General features: G+C 35.5%; 1 protein-coding gene across 4 annotated transcripts in view; it reads left to right on the top strand.

The window, feature by feature from the left end:
- MYO5A (myosin VA) overlaps nt 1-7,774 on the top strand; it is a 212,615-nt gene extending 204,841 nt beyond the window's left edge. For all 4 annotated transcript variants that reach the window (XM_056810210.1, XM_056810209.1, XM_016427868.2 and 1 more), the window contains 2 exons: nt 801-881; nt 1,218-7,774. In XM_056810210.1, coding sequence (XP_056666188.1) covers nt 801-881; nt 1,218-1,370 — 234 coding nt within the window. In that variant the 3' untranslated portion in view covers nt 1,371-7,774. The remainder of the gene's footprint in view (nt 1-800; nt 882-1,217) is intronic.
- Nucleotides 7,775-13,390: the final 5,616 nt, after the last annotated feature.

Genomic DNA, 13,390 nt, shown 5'->3' with positions numbered 1-13,390 from the left:
ACTCCCCCATTGCCTTTCCCTTACCACTCTTCTGCCTTAGAACTAATACACAGTACTGATTCTAAGATGGAAAGTAAGGGTTTAAAAAAAATCATGCAATAGCAGGGCTGGAATTCAAACCCAGATCTTCTAAGTATTATACCATACTGCCTCATACAGATCCAACCATTCTGTAAAATTATTTCTGTAATTTCCATAGGAAAAGCCATTAAACCCGTTTTCTAATAAAAAGCAATTGGGGAAGCTGGGGAGTACCATGAATAGAGCACCAGGCCTGGAGTTGGGAGGACCTGGGTTCATATGTGGCCTTACACACTTCCTAGCTGTGTGGCCCTGGACAAGTTACTTAATTCTGACTGCCTAGTCCTTGCCCTTCTGTCTTAAAGTTGTTGCTAAGATGGAAAGTAAGGATTTATTTTTCTTAATATATTTTTAACCTACATATTTTTCTCATATATAGATTTCTTATAAAAACATATACATATATTTCTTAATATAAATTTAAGCCTTCCATATTTATAATTTTCTTTTCTTCAGTTTTTAAAGTCTATAGACCTCCTAACTACTTATTAGAAGTATGTAATTTCTATTATTTTCTCTATAGCACATTGCAGTTTTTCACATTCGTCATATACAGTAACTTTATAATAATTTTATTTTAAAACTGTGACTAAAGAACTGTCACCATATTTGCTGGTATATGTGTATTTTTATTGGAACAACCACTATACTATGTCTAGAGTGTAGATATGCTATTATTTATTTAACAATAAGCTGAAAACACGACTCTTTTCTCCTAGATTGTAAAAGTTTTGAATTTGTATACTCCAGTTAATGAATTTGAGGAAAGAGTCTCCGTATCATTTATACGTACTATACAGGTGAGATGCTGGCTTTCATTTGCTCCATTGTTTGTTTGGCTTGCTGATTAATTGTTTTAAATGTTTTTCTAGTGGATATTTGACATTTTAATTGAAAAGAATTTCATTTCCCTCTATTCTTTAGTTTTGATTCTTGTTAAATTTTGCATATCACCATTTGTTGGATGCTTTTTAAAAAAAAATCAGCTGTCTAAGGAAATAAAATGATTTTGAAAGCTTGAGACAACTGCATAATAAAATACAAGTTTGCCCTTTTGTAAGTCAATTTGTTAACCTTTTAATAAAATAAGCTTTTATAGTTTTGATGACATGTTTCTTATCTTTTCATTTTTCTAGATGCGTTTACGAGACAGGAAAGACTCTCCTCAGCTGCTCATGGATGCGAAACATATTTTCCCTGTTACCTTTCCTTTTAACCCATCCTCCCTTGCGCTAGAAACGATTCAGATCCCCACCAGCCTGGGTTTGGGGTTCATTGCGAGAGTCTGAACCAGGACCCAAACACAGGCAGATGCTGCTGACAATAGTTTCTTGCTTGAAATAAGAACCCATTATTTCCAGTGAGCTACTGAAAACACATTTTTTTTAAAGGAAAAAAAAAACTGCATATTTCCCCAACTATAGGTGGATAACTGGAAATCTCCTTAGAATACCTGGACTGCCCTGGATAGAAAAGCATGCTCTTGTATGACACATCGCTTTCAGAGTGACATTTCCATATCCAACCTTTAGGCATCCAGAGTTGGAATTCAGATGAATGGTGAGAAAGAAACAGTCATCAACTGCCAGACTCCATTTTAAATCCTTAGCACCTCCTTTAAATAGCATAAATTAATACATAATCCATCTGTGAGTTATTGATAGACAGGGAGCAAAGAGGACCACCACCAGGCTAAATGAAAGATCTGAAAGAAAGAGAAACTGTAGTTAAATACGTAGTAATTAAGGCATCAATTATGTTTATAACTTGTCAAACTGGAATGGAGAAATAAACTGGCAAACTATGAAGTAATTTTTCAAATAACTTCCTTATTTGTGATTATGTCACTATAATATAAAGTGTGAGATATCAAGAGATTTCTTGACTTACTGTGTAGCGTAGGTCTTCTTTGGTTGGTACTCTAGTTTTACCAGGCATTTTAAATTGTTGCTGCTTATAGTGTTCTTTTTAATGTACACAGTATTCTTCTTAGGCACTACAGTAATAATATTCTCTTTTATCAACTTTGTTTACAATCCAATACAGTCCATTATTCTAACTGGATCATATGCAATTGTCAGCAAATATCAGCTACATAAGAAAATGGTAACCAAGCACAAGTAGCACACTGGAAGTAACAGGCTAGTTTTTGTTTAAGGAGTCTTATTCAAATATTTGATATGTAAGAGATAGAATTAACAAAATGCTTTTTCTTATTTATTCAAAATTATGTTAACAGAGATGTGTGTGAATATGTGTGTGTGTGTGTGTGTGCATACACACACACACCTCCATATAATGTTTTTGCTGGGTTGATATCACTTAAGTCTTCTGTCAAGTGTCTGGTTTTAAATGTTGATTGAGATGCCTACAGTGCATGTTTTTAACTTTCGATTTCATTTTCTTTGGTTTATTTCTTCAAAATGTAATCTCAGTCAGGTATGTAGAAAAGAAGGTTGGAATGTAATCATGATCCAGATTTGCATGATTGTCGTGAGACAGATTAGTCTATAAATTAAAAATAAGAAAATAAGAAAAATAAGAAAAGAAAAACAATAAATACTTACACTCTACCTTTACAATTACTGCATCTGCTCTCAGATATCCCTAGACTTTAAGAAGGCATCATGCTTGGAAGTTGGATGTTATTCAGTTCTGCAAAGGATTTTGTTCTCAAGTACCAAAATCTGTAAGGAAAAGTTGAATGCTGTACTTCTAATTTACATCCTCTCCAGAATATTTTTTTTCCTCAGATCACGTAGTAAAATTAAACTCTCATTTTGAGATATACAAAAACAAATCTTCAGGTTTTCACCACAAGCTCTAGTCTCAAGTAGTGTTTTGTGATCAGAGGACATAACTGTTAGATACTTTTGTAAGATTACCTTATTGAAGTATACTGTGAAATATTGTGATGAGAAAATGAATATTTTCAATTTAATGACAAAGCTTATTATGAAAAGAAAAATACTGTATTGTTGTCACTTCATCGACTAGGCCTTAGCTTCCTCATTGATAAACTAAGGGAACTGCTGTAGATAAAGGGCCTACATATTTTTTCAATGGTAGACTGATGAGATGAGAAACCCTTGGGAGTGTGAACCACATGAAATCCTACAATTAAAATTGCCAGTTGATCCCATCCTTCTGGCATGATACATGGCAGCAGTCAGCTCCACCAGGGTGTGAGCAGACAGGTGATTCATACCTTCCAGCCTACTCTTTTCATAAGTCAAGAAAACAAAAACATTTGGAGTTAAAAAATCTTAGCTAGACCCCTGGAATGGGTTCAGACTGGCCATTAGTTGGATATCTCAGCTTCAGATCCTCCCTCCCCCTGCTTTTTCCTCCCCCCCTCCCAAATCTGACAAGCAGTTCCACTGGATTATACGTGTATCATTGTTCAAAACTATTTCTGTGTTATTCATATCTGCAATAGTGAGATCCTTTAACATCAAAACCCCAGTCATATCCCTGTCATGTTATGTGATCGATCACATATTTTTCTAACGCATTTCCATTTCCACAGTTCTTTCTCTGGATGCGACTCTAGTATTTTTATAATGGAAGCTTGAAATCTAATTTATGAAGCCAGTTTGCCATCTGCTGGACAGACTAGAATGCATCAGTTCTTAACTTCGAAAACTTCAAAACTAAAGCTATTGGCTTCACCAAGAATAAGAATAGAAAGAATGTCAGGAAGTGGATGTCAACAAGAATTTGGATGAACATTTGCTTGAAGACATGCTATGACGTAGAAAGAATCTTCTTAAAGACAACCCCCAAGATGATTAACATAAATATATAGACATATGGCATATCTACACCAAGACTGTGTGATTCTCTGGCCCAGTGCTTCGAGGTGGCTTGCAATAAATCAGGAATCATCTGTACATTTGAAAAGGAATATTTTTGTCCGGCACATGATCTGACTTTATATTCTTGGCTAACTTAATTTGGGTACTTTATAGAAATATCAATTTTCTTCACTTTGAGTGTTCTTAAATGAAAAACAAATGTAACATACTACTTCACCTAGATTTTCACTCCTTGATTATTGATTTATCTTTGAAAACTGCGTGACATATCTTCAAGCAAATCTCTATTTAAATTCCTGTGTATCACTACTTAATTAAATGCTCAGGTACTATCTCTTTCTGTATTGTTACTCCTGTATTAAACCTGTTAGTTCAATAGGAACTAGAGGGAAAGACTTTTTAAACTAAAAAAAAAAATTAATTCTCTCCCCTATCCCAAGTATGATGTGTACTTCAATGCTGGAAGATTAGAGAAACAAATATGTGCATGAAACTAGTCTTTCATATCAATCCTAGAGGAGATGCTATCCTTTACCCAGCACACACCAGGAAACATGGGGCTATGCTAGGAATGCTTAGCAAATTTCCCAACTCTTCTTGCATAAGGTCTTATAGTTATTAGTTATTTTGTCTTTTATTTTTAATTCTAAAAACACTAAAATACCCACGATACAGACTTAAGTTTAAATGATTCACAAATTATTTGCAGTTTGGAGATTCTTTACTTCCTAGAGAATATTTGAGCTGTAGGTTATTGTTTTACAACAAATTCTGAGGAATGGGGCATTAAAATGCTTTGTTGTCTTGGAATTTTGTTGCTATCATTAGAGCTAGAAATTTCATCTTCAGTGCCCAGGACCACCTTCTTTGGGTTCAGTGTTGCCCAGTTTCTCATTGCTGTAGGGATCAGCAAATATTAGAGTGATTCCTCTAAAAACCTCCAAGGTGAGAGAAATAGCAAAATAAGGTTGATATTTGTAAAATGCTTTATAGTGTTCAAAACGTTTTGTTCATGTCAAATCTGAACTTTACCATGGGCTTGTCAATGAGCTGAGGAAAGGCAGAAGAGTGACTTACTAGTGAAAGTCTCATACAGTCAAGGACAGAACCAATATTAAGAACCCAGGTCTTTGGAATCCTATTCCAATTTGTTTTACACTACATAAGCAGGAAGTGGGAAGAGGAAAGTGAGGACATTATGTAGTGATGATTTTGAATTGGTTTCTATGATGATGTTTCTTAATTCAATAAGCATTTATTAAGTCCCAACCATGAACTAGGAACTATGCTAAATGCTGGGGATGCCACGCTACCATCCCTGTTATTAAGGAGCTTCTATTTTACCATGATAAAATATTTACCAGATGTAGATAAGCAAATACAAGGTCATTGGTAGGAGAATGGAGTCCACTTGGAACTAGAGGGTGGAGGAAAACCAAGAAAAGCTTCCTCTAGGAGACAGCGCTTGAGTGGGGCTAGAATTTCAAGAGGTGAGGAGAGAGCATTTCAAGCCATAGGATGTGGAAGGGAAGAGGAACACCCTGTGCCAAAGCTGGCTGCTGGGTTACACAGTCAGCTATTAGATTGTTTTTTCCTATCATGGTCATAAAAACTGGGAGAAAGCAAGCATGTGCTATATGCTTTATATGAACGATTCATTAGAATGAGCTCCAAGTACTATTACTCAAGTCTTGGATAGTTATATTTTTGTGAAGAGTCACAGCTATTATAAGGATATATATATATAGAGAATTTGACTTGTATGATAAGTTAATGATCCCTGTAACCACTCAGCCTCATCATGTGCAGAACAATTACGTTTCAAGCAGTAATTAGCCATAGAGAGGATTGGCATCAAAAATGCCCTTGGGCTGAAGGCTGACTGGCAGGAAAATGGTCCATTTCACTAATACCAATTCAAAGCCTTCTAGTCTACATTTGCAGTGGTCTTAGAACGATGCTGGATCTTGGATATTGTCCAGTTAGGCTCCTACAATAGCAGGCATCCGCTGTAGCTTTGGGACCTAGAGAAAAGTGGTAGGGCACCAGGACAGCATTTGAAGAACAGCCAATGGTCAGACTACCAATGTGCATATAATTAGGGGTAAGAGCTCCTAGCCAGTCAATACTGCATTTCTTTGGGTAGTAGTTTCTTTGGGGAGTGAAAAGTATGTCTAAGCATGAAAGTGCATAAGAGAAGTTCATGTATCTAGCTGGCTACATATTTATGGAGATTTATGGATAAGCATAATTTATTAGGGGGGCCAGCGACCCCACTTCTGCTATTTTCCCTTACAGAGCTTCCTTAAATTCTCTTTTACTGTTTCTCTATGAAGATGGACCTGTCAAGGGAAGTTGTTGAGGCCTTTTTCTCATTTGTTTGTGTGTGTATTTGTGTGTGTGTGTTCCATATTTGAGGAAGCCAGTGTGGCTTCCTAGTATCCTTCCTTTCTTCTTTTTTCTTTCTTTCCCCCACCTTTATCCTTACTGACATCATCTGTAGACTATGAACAAGAGCATCAGTCATAGTAGAAAAGCAATCTATGAGCCAAGGGAAGTCTGAGGTCAATGATGGTACCTGAACTAGTTTATGAACACATTCAAGAAATACAGAGATAGGACAAAGACTTTTGATTGTAGTTTTGTTTCTCATCTTCCAAAAAGTATCATGTCTTAAAGGTCAAGAATATAATGTTTTTAACCCTTCAGTGTGTATTATATTTTCGAAAGAAAGTTTGGCTAAAATCAGGTAATAATGTTGTATATGGTATATTTTACCCATTATTAGGATAGTAAAAAAATTTTAACTTGAAATTATAACATCTGTTTCTTATAGGTCAAGAACTGAGAAATGCTGAATGAAAATATTTTTGTGATTTTTAAGTGTTTGTTTTATAATTTTCATGTATATGAAAATTGTGGTTTAACTTTGTAGGTGTCATTGTTGGACTCCAAGATTAATTGTCATTTCTTTTATATCACATTGTGTTGCTGGATGTATTTTGAAGGACAATGTTTTTTAAGTTAGAATTTGTGTATTTTATAATTTACATAATGCATGGCAGGTCAATATTTTTACATGCATTTTTCAGAGGCAAGAGTTTCTAAAAATGAATTAGAAATGACCATGTATGTGTAACTTTAGTGCTAAATTTAAGCTATCTGTTTAATGTGAACATCCAAAATATTTACATTTTTTTCTTGAAAGATAAATGGTCCCTCATTATGTAGAAATGTTATCAGATGTTAATAATGTATGGTTCCTGGTAAAGTTGTTTTTTTGTTAGAATATTTAATTGTGGCTTTCTTTCTTAAAATTTATAATGGCTCAAAATGTGTTGCACAAAAACTAGCTGACTGAATTTAACTCATGCTCCAGTTGCTGTTTTACTGAGATTCTTAGAATTGTGCATCTTTTAATAAGTGTTTTTGCAGACATTGTTCTGTGTTTCATCAAAGAGTCTACCCTATTGAATTTAAAGGGATGGCCTAATTTGTGTTATATGTGAGATGTAATAGAGTTCATCTTTGAAACATTCATTCCATTAAAGAGAAAATAGAAGTGCTGAGAAGCTGATGGTCATTATCATTTAATTCCAATTCGAAACTGAAGAAATTTCAGCATATTACATAAGAATTAGTTTTTTTAAAGGAAAGTTGATAATTCACCTCATCTCAACCAAGGGCCTTTGAAAAATGGGTTTTTACTCGATATCACTATGAACTTAGAGGAAAACCAAAACTATCAATATGACATATATGCTCTAAGCTATTGTAGTTGTCTGATGTTGTACTTAGTCAATGTGTGCATCAAAAAACACTGTATTCCTAGTTACCATAGAAGAAAATTGTTCAAATAAAGATACAGATATGTTTGTTTGTCTTTCTATGAGTACATAAACAGGAAATTTTTTAAACTTGCTTTAGTGTAAAAGTTAAATTTAATGGTTGTACTTAAATTATATGAAATAATGTGGTCACTGAAATTATTATATCTCAAGTCAGAAGTTTACCAAAATAGAGAGGAAACAAAGTAGAGAAATGTGAAAGAAGTTAGAAAAAATACCTATACTAGTCCTCAGCCAGGAGGGCCAGTAGTGAGTAACCACATGGCCTCCTCCAACATGGAAGCTAGTCTCTTAGGAAACTTGGAAGGGAGTTAGCCTTTTCACTTGCCCAATGAAGTAGTCCAGGGGTCAGAGTCTAAGTTGAAGCCACAATTCCAGCCACAGTCTCCAGTGAAGTTCCCTGGAAGACTATCTCCAGGAGACACTCTCCAGGAGACTCAACTTCACAAGACTTTCCTAACTGAAGGATTTCCTGGCTTTTAGGGTGGTTTCCTGTCCCTGCCCCTCTTCACAGGGGCCAATCACAGTTTCCAAATTGTCTAGCACAGCCCAGGGGCAGTGTCTTTGGGATTGACTCTCACCTCTAAAGGTGATAACGAGATCTCCTCCTAGGATTTACACGTTTCTGAGTTGTCACCCAGTTTGGATTCACACATTTCTGAGTTATCACCCAGTTTAGCAAGTGGGTTGCAGACCTTTCCCCACTTAAGGTTAAGTAGGGGTGTCTTCCTCTTGGAAGTGTAAACTCCTATAGTAAGAGATTGTGGACTTCCCTTACTTTAGGGTTAAGTATGGGTGTATTTGCTTTTGTTGATTAATTCAAAAGTAGACAAAGGAGAGTTAATCCTGTCCTCACAATCTAGTGAGGTACTAAATAGGGATACTTAAATTATTGTTAACCAAAGTTTTAACTCCAACTAGGCAAAGAGAATAAAAGATTCCCTTTTCACAAGTGTAAACTCAGAATAGACAGAGAACCAAGAATTTCCTTTCACAATCCTCCCTGTGATTCTTTGGGAGATTAGTCTCCTCAATAAATCATTTTACATAACTATTTTGTAACTCTAAAGATCTAGCTAAAGGTGCATATAATATTCAATAGTTAGAGTTGAGGAAAATAAAAGAGAAAGAGAGAGAGCAGGCTTGTGAGGGAGCAAACCACTGTTTGCTAGGTGCATTGACAATAAGTCAATTGGGGGGGCAATCCCCTGTGGCATACAAGCTTACTTTCAAAATACTTGTGTTCAACCCCCCAAAGTTCATCTTCTGATGCTGTGGAGGTTTTCTTAGGGCATCTAAATGGTCCTTTCAAATAATTCATCTTCTAGATTCAAAGAGTTATTGAGCTCTCTTTCCTGAAACCTTTCTCAAAAGTTTTTTTTTTTAACTTTATGGCAATTATATAATCCCTATGGTAAATATATGTAGCCAATTACAAATGTTACTTTTATTTATGGAAGTGTTCAAATGTGGGATTCTACCAGTGAATTTCACCAGTGGGAGGGATTATAGCCAAAGAATTTATCACCTGGAGGCCAACTCGTTGGTGATAAGCACTCTCTATGCTTAGCTACATTGATATTCAGAAAACAGTTAACTTACAGGACCATACTCCTACCATTCAAAGCTTTATGTAAACTTGTGAAATGCACATTAGAGCCTAGAGTCACTTCCCTGTCACAATCATTGGAGAATAATATCTGTCATTGGAGAAGGAATTTGGAGAAGGGTGTGTATTGTGAATAAAGAATAAAAAAGATAAATATTTTCACAAAAAATATCCTCTGAATGGAAGAACAACATAATTCCCACCGGAAACCTGTTTAATTTTTTGGAGTTCTTTGAATGATAAAGAGATGGATATCTAGTTAGGCTTTTGAAAAAAAACCTTTGATAACAGCAAAGGCAGTGAAAAAATTGACTAGAATTGAGAGTGAAGAAGGGAAGGACCAATTTTTACTATGAGATAACCGAAAAATGGGAATCTAAGCAGAGCAAGAAATCAATACTTTTCTGGAATTTGCATGGGCTTGCTCAGAACTAGTTGCTAGGGCATTTAATAAATGATTGAATCTTTTTAATTTTCTTTAATAGAATTTACTTCCACATATCTCAGCCCCTTCCATCTCTTCAACACCATAAAAGGCATCATCCAGCAAACATGTGTATATATAGATTATGTCTTTCATGTTTCCACTTCTCATTTCATTCTCTGAGGTTCACAAGTTATTCTTGAAATATTAAATCTGGAGCTGTATATAATGTTCTCTTGGTTCTACTCATTTCACTCTTCATTATCTCATGTAGTTTTTTCCAGGTTTTTAAAAAATGAATCTTATCATTTCTTATGGTGCTGTGGTATTCTATCACAATCATATACCACAACTTGTTTTTCAATAACCCAATCGATGGACATTCCCTCAATTTCTGGTTCTTTGCCAATTAACTCCTATTTTTACAAATTTGACTTGATTCCTTAAATACTTGGGAAATGAGGCCTTTATCAGAGAAATTTCCTTTAAAAGATTTCCCAGTTTTCTGCTTTCCTTCTGATCTTGGCTTCATTGGTCTTGTTTGTGCAAAAACTTTACAGCCAAGATTAGAAGGAAAGCAGGAAACTGGGAAAATATTATTGTAGCAAATTTCTCTGATAAATACCTCATATCTCATACAAGCCCACATATGGAACTGAGCCAAAAAAAAGAGCTGTTCTCCAATTGATAAATGGTTAAAGGATATGGAAAGGCAATTTTTAGAAGAAATCAAATCTATAGTCATGAAATAATCTCAAATTACTCGATGGGAGAAATGCAAATAAAACCCCTCAAATACCATTTCACATGTATCAGGTTACCTATGACAAAAAAGGAAAACATATTAGAGGGGATGTGAAAAATCTGAGACACTTATGTATTGTTGGTGGAGTTGTGAACTAGCCCAACCATTCTGGAGAACAATTTGGAACTATGTTCAAAGAGATATATAACTCCGAATACCCTTTGACCCTACAGTAACACTATCATGTATCCCAAAGGTATCAAAGAAAAATGTAAAGGACCTATTTGACCAAAATATCAATAGCTTTTTTTGTGGTGGCAAAGAATTGGAAATTGAGAGGAGGTTTATTATTTGGGGAATGACTGAACCAAGAAGTGATATGTGGTTGTGATGGAATATACAGTATTTGCACAATAGCAAAGGATGATTTCAGACCAACCTGGGAAGGTTCATATGATCTATTGCAGAGTGAGGTGAGCAGAACCAAAAGAACATTATACATTGTAACAGCAATTTTGTACAATTATTAACAATGAGTGACTTGGCTGTTCTGATTAATGAAATAATCCAAGACTTCCAAAAGATGATTTAAAAAATGCTATTCACCTCCAGAGAGAGGGGAGTCTGAGTGCAGATGGAAGCACACTTTTTTGCCTTTTTCTCACTCCCCCCAAATGACTAATATCAAAATGTATTTTGCATGATTTCACATGTATAATTGGAATCACATTTCTTGCTTTCTCAATGGATGACAAAGGGCAGAAAGGAGGGAAAGAATTCAGAATTCCAAAAAATTTAGTGAAAGTTTAAATAATTTTATTTTTAAAAATTTTAAGTTAAAAAATAAATGATTGAGAAGAGAATTCACTGGGAACACTGCAAATCTGTAGACGACACAATCACCAGAGAAGAAAAATTCTGAACAGTGCTAATAGATTACATCATGAACTCATTAGTCTGAACAGGCAAAAATGTGGATGGTGGTAGGCATGGATCACCATCCTTCAGTTTTAGGGTGAGATTTTGAATAATCATAGAAATGCAATTACTAGGCCCCCCCAATCAGTAATTATTAATAGATAAGCACCTAAAACATAAATTAGTTAAGTGTTTAGTTAGTATCAAAGTACCAAAAAAGAAGGAAAAATCTCTATACAGCAAAAGATTGGTCTTTCAATTTCCCACCACCCAGCTGGAACTCTTCTCACTGTTCTATCTTGTATCAATTTGCTATTCTAAGGTGCTATTCTACCTTAGAGACTATATTTCCTCTTTCCCCAAGTTTCCCCTCTTAGCTAAGCTTCCAGTTTCTTCTCCACTAAGCTACTATTCCTGCTGCTCTCTGATAGCAGGACATATAGAGCACCTGCAAATCTTCTATAGCTTTAGCTCATAGACTCATAGCTCCTACAAGATATCCAGCCAGTTAGCATAGAGAAGTCTTGAGACATTTCTCTCAAAACTGCTCTTTTATACTTTTGCTTTGACCTTTTATCTGAAAAAAAGCCTGAAACTTTTAAATTCCTGCAGTATGCCTCTTTAACCAGCCTTGGTCCCTTTGAAATTATTTGGGAGACTATTTAGGGAAAAAAAATAATGGATGGAGTTGGGATGAGAATACTCTTCCTTCATCCTAATATCTCATATCCTTACATAACCTTTGGGGGCCATTGTTTATCCAGAAGCAACACTGAAAAGAGATAAATAAAATGGGTGAAATTGCCCTCCCTCCAAATGTCTCCAGGTTTCACTCTACTGTCATCACATAGTAAATTGTAAACAAATAATTACCAGTTAATAACATATCAAAGAGAAAGCTTCATTTTGTTTTCTGAACAGTCCCCAATAATTTTAAAGAACCTAGATTTTAAGGCAAAAGGGATGTTTGGTCCAGCTTCCTCCCAAACAAATGAGGTAACAAAGAAGAAGTCAGTGAAATGATTTGTCCAAGGTTCACTTAGGTAAAAAGAGCCCAAAATGTGGAGCTAGGTCTTCTATTTTTTTTTTTAATTTAAACCCTTACCTTCCGTCTTGAAGTCAATACTGTGTATTGGCTCCAAGGCAGAAGGCAAGGGCTAGGCAATGGGGGTCAAGTGACTTGCCCAGGGTCACACAGCTGGGAAGTGTCTGAGGCAAGATTTGAACCTAGGACCTCCCATCTCTAGGCTTGGCTCTCAATCCACTGAGCACCCAGCTGCCCCAAGCTAGGTCTTCTAAACCCAACCCAAAGTTTTTTCCATTACCCAATTCTGACTTTACTTGTCCACTCACTGCTGGCGGTACTCCCTAGTATCTTCTTTATACCAAAGATCATTGCTTTTCTGCTTCACTTTGGCTTCAGTTAGAAAAGCAATCAAGACTACAGATGAAGTTTTAAAAAAATTTTTTTTAATGTCCTGCACACAAGCTGATAATGGGCTTCAAAGGCACTCAATTTGCAACCAGGAGAAACTTAGAGATAAAATTTTCTAAGGCTTACAAAATGACTGCATTTATTAAATGCTTCCACACTTGCATTTTTGAGTGTTTGTTTGATGTATCACCTACATTCATTCTTTGTTTTAGATGGAGGGCAGCAACTGTAATTGTATCAAAATCTTTTTAGTGAACCATCAGAAAATCCCAGGTGCATTTGGAGTACTTAAACATTTTAGAATGATATTCAGGGGGAGAAATTACCTCCACAACTCTGCAGTCTTTGTTATTTGCCCATATTCTCCCTTCAAGTAACCAACTTGCAAAGTGGAATGAAATATAAGGAGTTGACAGGATAAAGGACTGAATTTAAACATAATACCTAATGGGATGTTTTCTCCACCTTTATAATGAGGGCTGGGGCAGGTTTTGGCTCTGCAGTTTTGTGGG

This window comes from Monodelphis domestica, chromosome 1 (assembly GCF_027887165.1).
Source record: "Monodelphis domestica isolate mMonDom1 chromosome 1, mMonDom1.pri, whole genome shotgun sequence".
Classification (NCBI taxonomy): Eukaryota; Metazoa; Chordata; class Mammalia; order Didelphimorphia; family Didelphidae; genus Monodelphis; species Monodelphis domestica.
This window is presented reverse-complemented; position numbering and strand designations above follow the sequence as displayed.